This window comes from Somniosus microcephalus, chromosome 8, assembly GCF_052327205.1.
Source record: "Somniosus microcephalus isolate GS21.2 chromosome 8, FLI_Smic_1.0, whole genome shotgun sequence".
Classification (NCBI taxonomy): domain Eukaryota; kingdom Metazoa; phylum Chordata; class Chondrichthyes; order Squaliformes; family Somniosidae; genus Somniosus; species Somniosus microcephalus.
Genome location: NC_140994.1, coordinates 199,149,033 through 199,166,750, shown reverse-complemented (window position 1 = coordinate 199,166,750; position 17,718 = coordinate 199,149,033). Strand labels below are relative to the sequence as shown.

General features: G+C 43.6%; 1 protein-coding gene across 1 annotated transcript in view; it reads left to right on the top strand.

The window, feature by feature from the left end:
• The window catches only part of LOC147114038 (polycystin-2-like), a 99,166-nt gene that overhangs the window by 36,566 nt on the left and 44,882 nt on the right, over positions 1 to 17,718 (top strand). Inside the window, exons 7-10 of the mRNA XM_085996183.1 lie at positions 3,125 to 3,245; positions 6,718 to 6,816; positions 7,550 to 7,665; positions 16,362 to 16,401. Of these exons, the coding sequence (XP_085852309.1) occupies positions 3,125 to 3,245; positions 6,718 to 6,816; positions 7,550 to 7,665; positions 16,362 to 16,401 (376 nt within the window). The remainder of the gene's footprint in view (positions 1 to 3,124; positions 3,246 to 6,717; positions 6,817 to 7,549; positions 7,666 to 16,361; positions 16,402 to 17,718) is intronic.

Genomic DNA, 17,718 nt, shown 5'->3' with positions numbered 1-17,718 from the left:
TTCTGTTCCTGCATTCCTATGATTAAATATTCAGAAAAATGCATACAGCTTAAATAGCTTATTTATTGATTAGTAGAAATGTAAAGCCGTTATGATGTTGCGTCTAACCGTTGATTTCATTATAAATAGAAACAGAAAAGCAGATAATGCAGAAATACACAGCAGGTTCTCTTCGCTTCCTTTTTCAGTTCTGATGAAGGGTCCTCACTCATTCGGCAACTTCTCTTTTCGCATGCTGATGGGCCTGCTGTGTATTCTCAGTATTTTCTATTTTTATTTCAGATTCACAATGTTTCTTTTTATCTCATGGATTTTATTAAGTTATCAGTTCATAATCTAGCTGAGATGAAGGGGCCATTCCATCAGAACAAAAGGGGCCGGCCTTTTAAGACCGAGATGAGGAGGAATTTCTTCACTCAGATGGTTGTGAATCTTTGGAATTCTCTGCCCCAAAGTGCTGTGGATGCTCAAGCGTTGAGTATATTCAAGGCTGAGATAGATGGATTTTTGGACTCCAGAGGAATCTTAGGGGTATGGGGATCGGGCAAGAAAGTGGAGTTGAGGTCAAAGATCAGCCATGATCTTATTGAATGGCGGAGCAGGCTCGAGGGGCCGTATGGCCTACTCCTGCTCCTAATTCTTATGTTCTAAAAAGCTAACTGAGGTAATCCAAATTCTCCTGCCACAATAATTCTTGTTTTCCAAAAGAAGATCTGGATGGGAAAATTAACCTCACTCCATTGCTGTCAACAGGGGCTGATAATCTGACAGCAGGTGCCAAAAGAATGTGATCCCCATAATGTGATAAAGTAGTGCCTGATAGGTCAGGACCCTGTATAAAACAGGCGCTGCAAAGGAAGCTCGTCGTGTTCTTGAAAGCGCATTGCTGTAACTCTTAGTTTCTATGTTGTTATGGTCTTGTTGGACAAAGAAAGCTATTGAAACTTGTTGGAACCTTTACTCATGCTGCTCTAGTTGTACTCATTATTACTGAGTGTGTCGTCCCCACCCTCCCGAGCAACCACAAAAAGACCTTGGCACTTCCTGCTGCAGGACCCCAGAGCCTGGTCACTGATTGAGGTTGTTTTATCCCCAAACATGTTTGGCAAGAAAAAAAGGTACATGTTTATGGGCAGCCAACAATTCTTTAAGAGCTACTGATACAGGAAATTCCACCCCCTGACTTTGGCATGCGTAGTATGTAAGATTCGCAAAATTTCTACATTTCCCCAAAGGTTATTAGTAATAAAAGGGACCCTGCATGGACATTTTAATGAAAAGGGTACCCAAAGTTGGCGTCCGCACCTCGTGGCCAAAAGCCTGCAAGATTTAAAAAGCTTGGACTCTGTGGCACAAGCAGCTTTTGGGAAATCGAAACCCAAGCTGCAGTTTCTGTGAAGAGAGCCTTTTGTATTTTGAAAGCAGACAGGTCTTTGAATTATGCATTAAGTCAAATCGGAGACCGATCAAAAACCAGTGAGGCCTATACTTAAGGCCATCAAGTTGTTTGCATAAATAATCAGAAACAGCTTAGGGAAGCCATCAAAGCTGGGCAGGCAGATTAAGATGTATTAATAACAAAACAACTCAGGAATCAGGCCCGTAGGTGCAATTACCGGCCATCTAAAAACAGTTAGTTTAGATTGCTACAATTATTTAAACTAGCCCGCCAAGATTGGGACAATGAACTAACCTGACTTGGCGCACAGGTAAGGGCCATCCGAAGGAGTATAATTGTAGGCCCACTGGCAACCGACTCTCTCTCTGCCCCTTGCTCTTGGCTCCTGCTCCGGCCCCGGCCCCTCGCCCTCGTGGCTGCTGCTCTTCCCCCGTCCCATGCTTACCGCCTGGCCACTGCCCGTGCCCTTCCCATCTCATCAGGAACGCCCGGCATTGCACCAGGCAGACACGGACCAACCAGGCCAGGCGAGACGGGACGAGATGAGACGAGGTGGTGAGGAAGATGAATTGGGAAGACGATTGAAGAAACGCTTCAAATAATCGGGCCTTCAATCCAACTCACCTTCGACTATCTTCATGCAAACTCCAACTGCCGGCCGAGGAAGAGGAACCATCATCCCTGTGAGGTAAAGTACCCAAGCAGAGACTTTAACTTTGGGGTACTTGTACCTGGACAACGCCCTTGCAGCACCCCGAGACCACGTGACGACGGCAGGCCCCGGAGAGCACAAAGAGCGAACCCCAAGCCCCACCGCTGTTTGAATTCAGCAGATCTGTGATTGGTGAGCGTGAATTCTGGCCCCTCATAACTTAATCTAGTTAGGTATAGGGGGTGGGATAAGGATAAGGGGATTGTTAAGATAGTCGTTTTCCCTCGATGTGCCGTGTGTTCCCCATTCCCTGTATAAGTATAGTTATTTTGTATTTACCTGTAATTTTATACTAGTAACTTTTTCATAAGAGTGTTAATTTCTATTTCAATAAAATCTTGGTTTTCTCACATCCAAACCACCTGTCTACTCAAGTCTTTTCTGTATCACCTATGTCCGGTGTCTAGAACCCAGGGGCGTGGGAGCGATTCGAACCGCTCATAAACAGTCAGAGGCATAACTGACTGGGCGTACGCGCCACCCCACACCACCCCCTACAAGTACTCTGGGAGCACTGTCCAAAGTATGCTAGTGAGCTGACCTCGCCTCTTCGGGTGAAGGTGTCCACTGTGCTGGGACTGCATTATCGATCCCACAATATGTATGTCGGCTGCTCAGCTCAATGCAGGAGCACCCCCTTATGAAAACTCAGCAGAATCATACGGTAAAACAATTGAAATCACAAACAGTTAAGTCAAATATCAGGAATGTTTTGTTGCATCATTTGCATCACAATACTTACAACTCTAGGAAATGTTTTCTTCTGCGCAGCTGTGGAGTTCACTGAATCGTCCACACACAAACAGACCAATCAAAATTCAGCAAACCTTGGAGACTCATTGAAAAGGGAATAGTGACAGGAACAAAATACTAGAGAGTTTCTGCATTAATAAATATCTGGTTTGGAGCCTGAATGTTTGCACTCATTTTAAACATTTTAACATTCCATCAACTTGTATTATGTTCACCAGATGAAGTTTTTAACAATTGATTCTATAAACCTTTCTTTTCAGTTTTACGCAGTTTAGGATTATTCTCGGAGATTTTAATTTTGATGAAATTGAAGAGGCAAACCAAATCCTTGGACCCATTTACTTCATCACATTTGTATTCTGTTTATTCTTTGTACTGCTGGTGAGTGACATAGTGTTAATGATAAATGTTAGTAACATGTATCTTTGAAACAGTTTTAATGTGAGATTATGGTTTACATACTGATTTTACATTGAATACGGTTAATTGCTGCAGTGGGCACTCGTTCATGAGCAATAAAATAATACTGAATTTTCAGCATTGTCTATTTATGCCAGCTTCAAAATATGTGTAACTGAAATATAATTGTGCGTTCTATAAATGTTCAATATCTGTGTTGATTAATTAATTACTGAGAGTGATTTACATGCTGTAATCTAATCAAAGGGGTTCAGGTTATCAGACTCCCAAGACTGGAGTCATGGGGAATCTTCAACATATGCCTGAAATGGGCACAAAGTGGGCAGGGCGTTAATTATGCCCACCTGAAGACAATGACCCGAGGCACACAACATTTTGAGGTACGTGCCTCGTTTCCATAGAAAGGACAAGCTGTCAGCATGAGTCAGGCTTGTAATTGACAATACCGGAAGTAGTTCTTTTTCAAAGTTCTGCATCAATGTCTCTGCCTGCACATCATCTCTGTCCATATCACCTCTTCCTCATTCTTTATAATGGTTACAACACAGATTCCCAAGGATTCTGCCTGGTATGAGGAAATACAAGTACGCTGAAAGACTTGAAAATGTGTTTATTTTTTGATGGATCAATGCGATTACGGGGTGATAGGATAGAAGTTTTTTTAATTAAAAAAAGGATGGGACAGGGTAGATAGAAGCAGACTGTTTCCAGTAGTTGAGTGGTCAAGAACATAGATACAAGATTAAATGCAAGAGATTTAGAACAAAGAGTAGGAGAAACTTCTTTATGCAGAGCGATGTGAGGCAGTGGAATTCACTTCCAGGGACACTGGTTGAGGCAGAAACTCTGTTAACATTGAAGATTAGGTTGTATAGGTGGATGAAGGAAAAGGGGTTGAAGGAATATGGAAACTAGGTGTGTAAATATGATTAGAACTATTTGCTCATGTGGAGGGTAAACACCAACACGGACTGGTTGTGCCATCCCCAGGGGTGGGTATTAGGACCACTGCTCTTTTTGATATATATTAATGACCTGAAATTGGGTATACAGGGCACAATTTCAAAGTTTGTAGATAATACAAAACTTGGAAATGTAGTCAACAACGAGACGGATAGTAACAGACTTCAGGAGGACATAGACAGACTGGTGAAATGGGCAGAGACAGACTGGTGAAATGGGCAGAGACAGACTGGTGAAATGGGCAGAGACAGACTGGTGAAATGGGCAGAGACAGACTGGTGAAATGGGCAGAGACAGACTGGTGAAATGGGCAGAGACAGACTGGTGAAATGGGCAGAGACAGACTGGTGAAATGGGCAGAGACAGACTGGTGAAATGGGCAGATACAGACTGGTGAAATGGGCAGATACAGACTGGTGAAATGGGCAGATACAGACTGGTGAAATGGGCAGAGACAGACTGGTGAAATGGGCAGAGACAGACTGGTGAAATGGGCAGATACAGACTGGTGAAATGGGCATAGACAGACTGGGGAAATGGGCAGATACCATTTAACCAAGAGTAGTGTGAAGTGAGATCATTTGGTAGGAAGAATGAGGAGAGGCCATATGAACTAAATGGTAGGGCGGGGTTGCAGGAACTGAGACCTATCTACACAAATCTTTGAAGGTGGCAGGCTAAACCTTTATACCATACTTGAAGGGAAGAAATTACAGGGCTGTGGGGAAAGAGCAGGGGAGTGGGATTAATTGGATAGCTCTGCCAAAGAGCCGGCACAGGCACAATGGGCTGAATGGTCTACTTCTGTGCTGCATCATTCGATGATTCCATGGCTCATTTCTGTGTTGTAACTTCTATGTATTTCTATGTATCCTCTTCCTTTGAGCCTGCTCTTCACTTTTTTTACACAGCGAGTTGTGATCTGTGATGCACTGCCTGAAAGGGTGGTGGAAGCAGATTCAATAGTAACTTTCAAAAGGGAATTTGATAAATACTTGAAATGGAAAAATTTGCAGGGCTATGGGAAAGAGCAGGGGTATGGAATTATTTGGCTAGCTCTTTCAAAGAGCCAGTACAGCCATGATGGGCTGAATGGCCTCCTTCTGTGCTGTACGATTTTATGAACAGAATTGTTGCTTCAACATCCTTATAGTGTGCTCAAGAGAAAGTTGGATGATCACAGAATCACAGAAACCCCACAGTGCAGATAGAGGCCATTTCGGCCCATCGAGCCTGCACCGACACATATCCCACCCGATCCCTGTAACCCCTACACCAACACATATCCCACCCTATCCCCGTAACCCCACGTATTTAATCCCCCTAACACTAAGGGTCAATTTATCATAGCCAATCAACCTAACCCGCACATCTTTGGACTGTGGGAGGAAACCGGAGCACCCGGAGAAAACCCACGCAAACACGGGGAGAATGTGCAAACTCCACACAGACAGTTGCCCGGGGCTGGATTCGAACCCGGGTCCCTGGCGCTGTGAGGCAACAGTGCTAACCACTATGCCACCGTGCTTCACTGTATCTGTGCTCTACTTCTGTGTGGAGATTTCTAATTGGATTCATGATCTATGGCTGCAAAGGGCTCCCCAACAGCCATCTTTTCATTCTCTGAGGGCCATCAATAATGCTGCAAAATGAAAGCACCAGGGTTGCTCCCCAGATAATGGGCATTAACATAAAGGTGTTTCCCCGGAAAACATGGTGTCAGTCACTTGCTTTATACAGGAATAAATAACAGACTGGCTATCTGGCAAATATCACCCGCAGTGACCTGGAAGGATCCTGTTGCATAAAAGCTTAATGTTGTAGTGACCATCACCGAGTAAGGAAGAGCCATGACAATTGTTGCAGTTATATGTAGTACAGACGGCTGCAAGTGGCACAGCTTGGTTACTGCTTCTGCGGTGAAGCACAGGAGCCAAAGACAGGTCTTCTGTGACATATCCAGGTAGGAGTTGCATGGTCTGTAAACATGGGTCTTTGGATATTGATGGCAGTGAACATACCCTCTGAGGTGACTTTGGGCTTAAAGATGCTGCCCCGCATTAATTGACCCTGCTCGTCTAATTCATGCAGCACTATGGGAACAATTAAAGGGATTTCAAAACACTCACTTATAACAGCAAAAGAGACAATCCAAAGCACATCTCTGTCATGCACCCATTTTATACAGGCAAGCTGCACGCTCAGGGCTGGCCACGCCCAACATCATGAAGTTCAGCGCAAGACTTCATATACCTGAATCTATAAATGAGGTTTACACATGCCTGTAGTGCATCCCCTGTTTTCCTCACAATTGCCCTTTCAAACATTAGGTGCACTGCAAATTGGGTGTACCCAATCTTCCAATTTGTGCTTTATAAGAATTTTTTATGGAGTGAACACAATTATATTTATACACTCATTTGTCTAATTAGCGCACAGTGCATTACACAATTGATATGTTTCTTTACAGAATGTGTTTTTGGCTATCATTAATGACACTTATTCTGAAGTCAAGGATGACAAAACATTACAAGAAGTAGATTTTGATGTTTATGATGTGGTCAGAAAGGTAGGAAATTAATCATGCCCTCAATTACGCTGAATAAAGGAAGATATTTCTAATTTTGTTATTTATATTGTACTTTCTAGTATGAGTTTGTTTTGAGGGTTGTCATTGTTGAGAATAAAAAGTACACTTTTTACATCTAGTTTCTGTAATGTAGTTTCCTACATTCAAAAAGTACTTAATTGTGTAAAGTGCTTTGGACATCCTGGGGTTGTGAAAGACAAGCAATTTTGTAACAGAAAACCGATAGAAACAGATTCTGTCCTATTTTCCTGCCACAAAAATTTACTTACCCCAATTTTGCACTGGAATTATGACAAAAATGGCAAGGAAATTCACCGCCATGGTGATGTACTGATTTCCTTGGTACATTCATTATTCTAAGTGATTTCAAAGGAAACCTTTTGCAACCCTCTGTGCGATATAGCAATTATAAACAGTTTTAAACCATGATATAATAAATAGAAAGGTTTTTTTCCCTAGATACTAATTGGTATATCTTTTGTTTATATGAGTGAACTTGTTAAAGAAAATCGGTTATATTTGTAGTGGAATAATATGATAAAGCAAGAAATATTTTGCGTACGTGTCTACTGGGATCACAATGTAAATATAAACTTGATTATTCTAAATGTGATGGGTGCTTTCTAATATAAAAAGTAGATTTACAGTTTGGAAATTCACTTTAATAGATCAAGTTGAGGTTAATTTATTATTTATGAAATGTGTATTACAGGGTTACAACAACATTCTTATGAAATTCAATCTAAAATCACCAGCTGATGTCTATCAATCAGCTCAATACAGGGATGGCAAAGGAAACCAGACAGCTCTACAGGATGATTTTGAGAAGTATGATTCAAATTATGCATTTTGTCATTGGTACATTTCTATTCACCTACAATATCACTTCGGATAGACTTAAGCAGACCGAAACAGAAACATCAAAGGCACATATGGCTAAGAATTTCCCCAGAGTTGCCACCGCTCCACCACTGTAACTTCGCTGGGTTTTTGCCACACTTCTAGTGAAGTTATGACAGCGTAGCGAGAGCCGCTCCGAGGAAATATCTAGACCATAACTTAAATTGACTTTAGAAATGAAACATGAATTTTAAAACGAGGCTTGGACGATAAAATCATCCGCCCTCGTGCTGGTGACGTAATGGGGCTTGCCCCCTGCCTGCCCAATTCCCAACTTGAGTTGAATTCAGGGCTTTAGAGTCAGCTGTAACAGTACATATTTAATGTAAGATGTAATCAAAAAGTCACAGCATAGGAATTTGGTTACGACTGAATTGTGTTCAATAATGCATTTCATGAATATGCATCAATTGAATTGTCAGCTTGTCTCAGTGGTACACTTGCTTCTGAGTCACAAGGTTGTGGTTTCAAGTCCTATTCCATGCCTTAAACACATTGCTGGTGAATTTCTATGGGGACATCAGGGGCCAGTCTTCCTGTGCACCAGCAATTGCTGAATGTATTGGAATGTCTGACAAGGAGTTTCCAACACATACCAGAGAGTGTGAAGGAATCTACTACTAATTTGTGTCAGGTTCTGCCGCATGGCATCGACACTCTGCAGAAACCATGGAGCATATGGTCACCCCAATGGATGCTGCAGCTGGAAACTCCTTGCAGGAGTCACTGGCACCAATAGTGGCCATAATGATTCTGGGTTCGCCATCTCCTCCATCTTGGACAGGTTGGGAGACCAAACGGATAGGGGCTTCAGTCACATCACGGGTGTCCTATAGTCTGCTCTCCCGCAGATCAGTGAGAGTACTGAACCATAGCCCAATAGCAAGGCAGTTGTGCAATGGGAATGGAATGTGTTGCCCTCTCTTGGAATGACAGCACGTCTGGACCCTCTCCACCCCCTCAATCAAGGCCCACCCTGGTGCCAGAAAGCCAGCTGGGCCAGACTGCCCCATGTTGCTGCAGTCTGCAATCAAACCTTCTCAGGCCTGAGCTCATAGTGGTCACCTACCATGAACATCTCAAGAGCCATTGACCGAAACATGTAGCCATCCATCTCCTCTGCTGTCACCAATGGAGAAGTGCCTCATACAGGCACTAGATTAGGTAAGAGAGCACTTAAGACAGGCACTAAAGACTCACAACAGGGTGATAATTAGTGTTAGGCACTTGCATACAGCATGAAAATTATAATTATTTTTGAAATCTGTGTGTTCTTTTAGTATCCGGTGTCTTTGCAATATTAGTTGATATGAATATTAATATTAGTTTCTGAGTGGTTGCACTTCATTTGAGAGTGGAACAGATGCTGGACATGAATGTTAATGCAAGGAAACAGGGTTTGCTTAGCAATAAGCATTCCAATGAGTTGCTGCCAAAGAACTCTAGCTCAATGGGAACGGTAGCGTAGTGGTAATACCACTGGGCTAGTAATCCAGCAGGCCTGGACTAATGATCCAGAGACGGGAGTTCAAATCCCACCACGACAGCTGGGGAATTTAAATTCAATTAAATAAATCTGGAATAAAAAGCTAGTATAAGTAATGGTAACCATGAAACTATCGTAAAAACCCATCTGGTTCACTAATGTCCTTTAGGGAAGGAAATCTGCTGTCCTTACCTGTATGTGACTCCAGACCCACAGCAATGTGGTTAATTCTTAACTGACTCTTAACGGCCCTAGCAAGCCATGAAAAACAATAATAAAACCAAAACCGGACGGACCACCTGGCCTCGACCTCGGCACCCCCAGCCCAGGCAATCCTGCAAAGTCCTCCTCATGAACATCTGGGGCCTTGTGCCAAAATTGGGAGAGCTGTCCCACAGACTAGTCAAGCAACAGCCTGATATACTCACAGAATCATACCTTTCAGCCAATGTCCCAAACTCCTCCATCACCATCCCTGGGTATGTCCTGTCCCACCAGCAGGACAGACCCACCAGGGGTGGCGGCACAGTGGTATAGAGTTGGGATGGAGTGGCCCTGGGAGTCCTCAACATTGACTCTGGACCTCATGGTTTCAGATCAAGCATGGGCAAGGAAACCTCCTGCTGATGAATCAGTACTCCTCCATGTTGAACACCACTTGGAAGAAGCACCAAGGGCACAGAATGTACTCTGGGTGAGGGACTTCAATGTCCATCACCAAGAGTGGCTCGGTAACACCACTACTGGCCAAGTCCTGAAGGACATAACTGCCAGTCTGGGCCTGCGACAGGTGGTGAGAGAAAAACCTACTTGACCTCGTCCTCACCAATCTACCTGTCGCAGAAGCATTTGTCCGTGACACTATTGGTAGCAATGACCACCGCACAGTCATTGTGGAGACGAAGTCCCGTCTTCACACAGAGGACACCCTCCACCGTGCTTAATGGGATAGATTCTGAACAGATCTAGCAGCTCAAAACTGGGCGTCCATGAGGCGCTGTGGGCCATCAGCAGCAGCAGAATTGTATTCCACCACAATCTGTAACCTCATGGTCTAGCATATCCCTCACTCTAGTTCAACAAGGAGTGTAGAGGAGCAGCACCAGGTGTACCTAAAAATGAGGTGCCGACCTGGAGAAGCTGCAACACAGGACTACATGCATGCCAAAAAGCGGAAGCGGCATGCTATAGACAGGGCTAAGCGATCCCACAATCAATGGATCAGATCAAAGCTCTGCAGTCCTGCCACATCCAGTCATGAATGGTGGTGGACCATTAAACAACTAACGGAAGGAGGAGGCTCCATGAATATCCCATCCTCAATGATGGTGGAGTCCATAGAAAAATAGGAGCAGGAGTAGGCCATTCGGCCCTTCGAGCCTGCTCCGCCATTCAATATGATCATGGCTGATCCTCTATCTCAATACCATATTCCCACTCTCTCCCCATACCCCTTGATGCCTTTTGTGTCTAGAAATCTATCTATCTCCTTCTTAAATATATTCAGTGACTTGGCCTCCACAGCCTTCTGTGGTAGAGAATTCCACAGGTTCACCACCCTCTGAGTAAAGAAATCTCTCCTCATCTCAGTCCTAAATGTCCTACCCCGTATCCTGAGACAGTGACCCATCGTTCTAGACACCCCAGCCAGGGGAAAACATCCAGTCTGTCTAGCCCTGTCAGAATTTTATATGTTTCAATGAGATCCCCTCTCATTCTTCTAAACTCTAGTGAATACAGGCCTCCTCATAAAACAGTCCTGCCATCTCAGAAATCAGTCTGGTGAACCTTCGCTGCACTCCCTCTATGGTAAGTATAACCTTTCTTAGGTAAGGAGACCAAAACTACACATAGTACTCCAGGTGTGGTCTCACCAAGGCCCTGTATAACTGTAGTAAGACGTCCTTGCTCCTGTACTCAAATCCTCTTGCAATGAAGGCCAACATACCATTTGCCTTCCTGACTGCTTGCTGCACCTGCATGCTTGCTTTCAGTGACTGGTGTACAAGGACACCCAGGTCCCTTTGTACATCAACATTTCCCAATCTATCACCATTTAAATAATACTCTGCCGTTCTGTTTTTCCTACCGAAGTGAATAACTTCACATTTATCCACGTTATATTGCATCTGCCATGTATTTTGCCACTCACTCAACTTGTCTAAATCACCTTGAAGCCTCTTTGCATCCTCCTCACAACTCACAACCCCACCTAGTTTCGTGGCGTCAGCAAACTTGGAAATATTACATTTGGTTCCCTCATCCAAATCATTGATATATATTGTGATTAGCTGAGGTCCAAGCACTGATCCCTGCGGTAACCCACTAGTCACCACCTGCCACCCAGAAAAAGACCAATTTATTCCTACTCTCTGTTTCCAGATTTTCAATCCATGCCAGTATATTACCCCCAATCCCATGTGCTTTAGTTTTGCACACTAATTTTTTATGTGGAACTTTATGAAAGGCCTTCTGAAAATCCAAATACACCACATCCACTGGTCCAGCACGTGAGTGCAAAAGACAAGGTCGAAGCGTTTGCAACCACCTTCAGCCAGAAGTGCTGAGTAGATGATCCATATCGGCCTCCTCCTGAGGTCCCCATCACCACAGAAGCCAGTCTTCAGCCAATTCGATTCAGTCCACGTGATATCAAGAAACAGCTGAGCACACTGGATACAGCAAAGGCTGTGGGCCCTGACAACATCCCGGCTATCGTGCTGAAGACTTGTGCTCCATAACTAGCCGCGCCTCTAGCCAAGCTGTTCCAGTACAGCTACAACAATGGCATATTTCCGACAATGTGGAAAACTGCCCAAGTATGTCCTGTCTACAAAAAGCAGGACAAATCTAATCCGGCCAATTACCGCCCCATCAGTCTACTCTCAATCATCAGCAAAGTGATGGAAGGTGTCATCGACAGTGCTATCAAACAGCACTTACTCACCAAAAACTTGCTCACTGATGCCCAGTTTGGGTTCTGCCAAGACTACTCGGCTTCCGACCTCATTACAGCCTTGGTCCAAACATGGACAAAAGTGCTGAATTCCAGAGGTGAGGTGAGAGTGACTGCCCTTGACATCAAGGCAGCATTTGACCGAGTGTGGCATGAAGGAGCCCTAATAAAAATGAAGTCAATGGGAATCAGGGGAAAGCTCTCCACTGGCTGGAGTCACAAAGGAAGATGGTTGTGGTGGTTGAAGGACAATCATCACAGCCCCAGGACATCGCTGCAGGAGTTCCTCAGGGCAGTGTCCTAGGCCCAACCATCTTCAGCTGCTTCATCAATGACTTTCCCTCCAACATAAGGTCAGAAATGGGGAAGTTCGCTGATGACTGCACAGTGTTCAGTGCCATCCACAACTCCTCAGATAATGAAGCAGTCCACGCCCGCATGCAACAAGACCTGGACGACGTTCAGGCTTGGGCTGATAAGTGGCAGGTAACATTTGCGCCACAAGTGCCAGGCAATGACTATCTCCAACAAGCGAGAGTGTAACCACCTCCCCTTGACATTCAACGGCATTACCATCACCAAATCCCCCACTATCAACATCCTGGGGGTCACCATTGACCAGAAAATTAACTGGACCAGCCACAAGAGCAGGTCAGAGGCTAGGTATTCTGCGGCAAGTGTTTCACCTCCTGACTCCCTAAAGCCTTTCCAACATCTACAAGGCACAATAAGGAGTGTAATGGAATACTTTCCACTTGCCTGGATGAGTGCAGCTCCAACATTCAAGAAGCTCAACACCATCCAGAACAAAGCAGCCCGCTTGATTGGCACCCCATCTACCACCTTAAACATTCACTCCCTCCACCACTGGTGTACCGTGGCTGCAGTGTGTACCATCTACAAGATGCACTGTAGCAACTTGCCAAGGCTTCTTCGGCAGCACCTCCCAAACCCGCGACCTCTTCCACCTAGAAGGACAAGGGCAGCAGGCGCATGGGAACACCACCACCTCCAAGTTCTCCTCCAAGTCACACACCTTCCTGACTTAGAAGTATATTGCCGATCCTTCATCGTCGCTGGGTCAAAATCCTGGACCTCCCTCCCTAACAGTACTGTGGGAGTACCATCACCACACGGACTGCAGCGGTTCAAGGTGGCGGCTGACCAGCACCTTCTCAAGGGCATTTAGGGATGGGCAATAAATGTTGGCCTTGCCAGTGACGCCCACATCCCATAAACAAATTAAAAAAAACATGCAACTGTGGGAGCCCTTCCACTTCCCTGCCATCCTCTTATGTCATCAGTGTCCTCTCCCTCATCCTGCTGAAGATCCTCATCCACTTGTAGCCCTGTGCATTCTCCCCATTGCAGAGCAAAGATCTGCAGTATACAGCAAACTACTTTCATACGGGACACTCTGAGTGCCTAATTGGAAGATTTTTTAGGTAGGGAAACATAGTTATATGTGTCTAAAACTGCATAATTATTATGGACTACTGGCAGAATAAAGTTGGTGTAATAGGACATTGCAGCCATAGGTCAAATGCTTCTATTATAAGAATTGCAAAGTAAATACACGATAGTGGTACAGAATACAGATTGACTGTTTTGGCACTCAATGGACAATTATGTTCAATGGCAGAACTAATGGGAAGCTTGAAGAGAAGGGAGAGACAATTTACAACTAAAATGGCCTCGGAGGGAAGGGAATGAGTTATAATTTCTTTGGATATCAAACTGTTGTTTGCTTCATGAAATGGTTCTCACCAGAATAACTGTAATGTTGGGGCCTTTAAAAATCGAATAATAGCGAGAAACAATTTATGGCCCACTGACTAATTATACTGCAAGAAAGCCCCAGGTTAGATCCCAGCCCTGCTGATGTAGAGATTAACTTATCTCTCTGGTTTTTCAAATAATCAGGATCGTGTGCAAACCAATATAAGAACATAAGAAATAGGAGCAGGAGTAGGCCAATCGGCCCCTCGAGCCTGCTCCGCCATTCAATAAGATCATGACTGATCTGATCCTAACCACCAATCCACTGTCACAGAATATGATGGGTATATTGTGTTTAATCGAAGCTTAGGACGGAATATAACACACTAGTTACACAGCAAAAACATACGACCGTGACAAGTAGCTGGTACCGGACCCGATCGGACAGATGGCTGGCGTGAACGAACAACTCTTCTTATTCGTTCTCCATCTTGTCTCGCGTGTCTGTCTCTCTTTCTGAACTACCCAAGACTGTTAGACTAGGGTCAGCACAAGTCCACCCTTGGGAGAGTGCTAGACCACCGATTTCACTCTTGGGAGCCCTCTCCTCCATGGTCTGAGCTAAGGGCTCTCTAGGTCTTTCTTTTATTTTCTTTTTAGGGGTGAGCCTGGAGTAGAATATGGACAGGACCATTTAACCTATAGAGGTTCCCCTTAAAACAAGATGCCCAATGGCATGTCGAGTTCTTTGTCTAAACTATGAAAAGAGGGTCAACCCTCCTGTTATCTCCCACCTGTCAGGGGTCTTCTCACAGCCATTACACATGCTTTCTGTACTTGACCAATCATGGCCTTACAGCATCTTGAGGACTGTCTTCCCTTATCTCATCCAGCTCTTTCCTTCCAAAGCTATAGTCTCTTATCTCATCCTGTCTTGTCCTCCCTGGTGCAGCCAGTGCATGTGCCAGGCACAACCATGGGCCATTAAATCAGAGGCCCAAGCTAGAGCTGTCTGCTCAACCAGCCGCTATCTAAACTATCTCCCCTTAATCTAACAGACCGTTCCATCCTGAGATGATACTTTGACTCCCATAAATTCCTTCTATTCTATGTCCTTTATACCAGTTAACTTTTAATTATCTTCGCAAGCAGTTCTGTTAAACAAACTCCAATTCCTACCTTAGCATTATACAGGAAACTTTCGATTAACCGGCCACTAAATAACCGGAAATGTCGGTTAACCGGCAAAATTCAGGAGTCAGTTCAGATAACTTTTTACTTTTAGTTACTTTTTTTTACTCATTTCTGGCTGTGCAAGCGTCTAACTGAAGCTGTTGCTAAGCTACAGAGACACTTGCAAGCTGTGCTGATTGTTTTGAAGCTAAGGGTTTGTTGCTTTAGACGGAGCGCTGAGCTCCGTATCTTTTAACTATGGCGCTCGATTCTCCGGCATTGTTGATAGACCGGCACCAGCTTGGTCCCGTCCGTGCCGGATACCAGAAAGTTTCCTGTAATATGGTTATTAGTAATGATGGAAGAAACATAGGACGGGCCTTCATTGGCCAAATTAAAGACACAACAACAGAGTCAAAATCCTAACTTACAAACAGCAGACAGCGAGCCTGGGAGGCAAGGCCATGCTGTGGGCAACTGTGTGGGATGTTGTACATCATCTAATCTAACTAACTAAAAACACTTATCTCAAATTCTAATACAAGCTTCTAGGAAACCAAAACTTACACAGTCCCAGTAACACATAACTTATAAATTAACCCCTTGTCTCAAGCACTAATATAAACATTTAAACACAGTATTATTCGCGTCACAGTTTCATTCGCATAACCATTTACATTTTTAGGCACCCCTAATTTCTAACACTGAGTTGCCTCACTATAGCCAAGGCTGCCAGGGAAATGCTAAAATTGGTGTCAGTGCTATCCAGTGAAGTCTGCTGAAAGTACAGGAAGGAATGGGTTTGGCTACAACAGCCTCCATCACTCATTAGCCTGTTGACAGTCACTATCCAGACATACCTAAGAATACTTGGCATGATTATGGAAGGCTGGTATTACCCAAGACCAGGCTCTAGAATGGGCTAAAAGGGGAAAATCAGAGAAGGCATTATCTTTGAACCCCAATTGTGCACCTCCTGGTAGTCAGCTTAGAGTGGTACTGGTGGAGGTCTGGAAGAAGTTCAGTGCCTACTAAATTGTGAGTGATTTATCGTCCATGCAGAAAAGAAAACTTACCAAAAATGAACACTGTTATGGCTATTTTACAAGGTAAACTAGCATTTTGTTTTCAACAGTTTAATGGTCTCAAATAGTAGAAAAGTTTTCATTCATTGCATGATAAAATATTAGTCATAATCATAAGTTATTTACTTACTAAACATTAAAACATAAAAATTAGTGAAGAAAACACTGATATAGAAGCTGAATTATTCTTCACTAATGATTATAGGGATGAAGATGATGAGCAGGATCTTACAGAATCTAAAAAGGTGAGATATAACATTAATAAACAGGAGGCTACATGAATTATCTAAACAATAAATTGAGGGTTAGCAACAGCTAAAAGATAATAGTTAATCAGCAATGGGCACATGTATCCACCACCTTAAACATTCACTCCCTCTACCACCGGCGTACCGTGACTGCAGTGTGTACCATCTACAAGATGCACTGCAGCAACTCGCCAAGGCTTCTTCGGCAGCACCTCCCAAACCGGCGACCTCGTCCACCTAGAAGGACAAGGGCAGCAGGCGCATGGGAACACCACCACCTCCAAGTTCCCCACCAAGTCACACAGCATCCTGACTTGGAAATATAACGGCGTTCTTTCATCGTTGCTGGGTCAAAATCCTGGTACTCCCTACCTAACAGCACTGTGGGAGTACCTTCACCACACGAACTACAGTGGTTTAATAAGGCGGTTCAACACCACCTTCTCAAGGGCAATTAGGGATGGGCAATAAATGCCAACGACGCCCACATCCCATGAATGAATTTTTAAAAATGTTTGGGATATACATTGAGTAATGAAAGAATGAAACTGTTCATAAGTTTTTAGCCTTTTACCTATCCTTACCTTGTCAAGGTAATGCAAGATTAATGCTGTGTCAATTAACTCCTTTAAAAAAGGAGCTAAAAAAATATTTGATTAGGAACAGAATTGACGATTATAAAGGATATCAATTATCAAATGCTTTTCTGGAACAATGGAAATGTCATGTTATGGAGGACTCAGACATTTTTGTAGATATTAAGTAATTTGGGGAGAATTCATACACAGCAGATTGTGCCTGGACTATGAAAAGAACTGAATTGATAGGAGAAATGGAACTCAGACAGACCATTCGCCTATGTTCTTGCAAAAACAAAATCAGTATACCTACACAGCAGACAAGGAATTTATAAATGAGAAAAGCTATTTGGGACCTATATCTAGTCATACATACTCTGTTTTCACATTCAATTTAACAATTTTCATTGTGGCTGCCAAGATCTTAATCAAGATCTGGTTACAAATTTGATTTAGAGCTAAATTTGGTTGCCTCAGTTTCTTCCTAATTAAGAAACCGATCCACACCTTTGAATAAGTCTGTGTATCCCGCACTCACTATCGTGTGTGATAATTTATCTATCTATAGATTGAAGACCCATGTAAGAAAACATTTCTTCTTACCCTCATTTAGCAGTGTTGCCAAATTCTGAATCATACTTCTTGTATGCTCCAGATTCATCTATTTTTAATCTGTTATTCAAAATAATCCTGTTACTCCCTTAATTATTTCTAAAAGGTTATTACATTACACAAA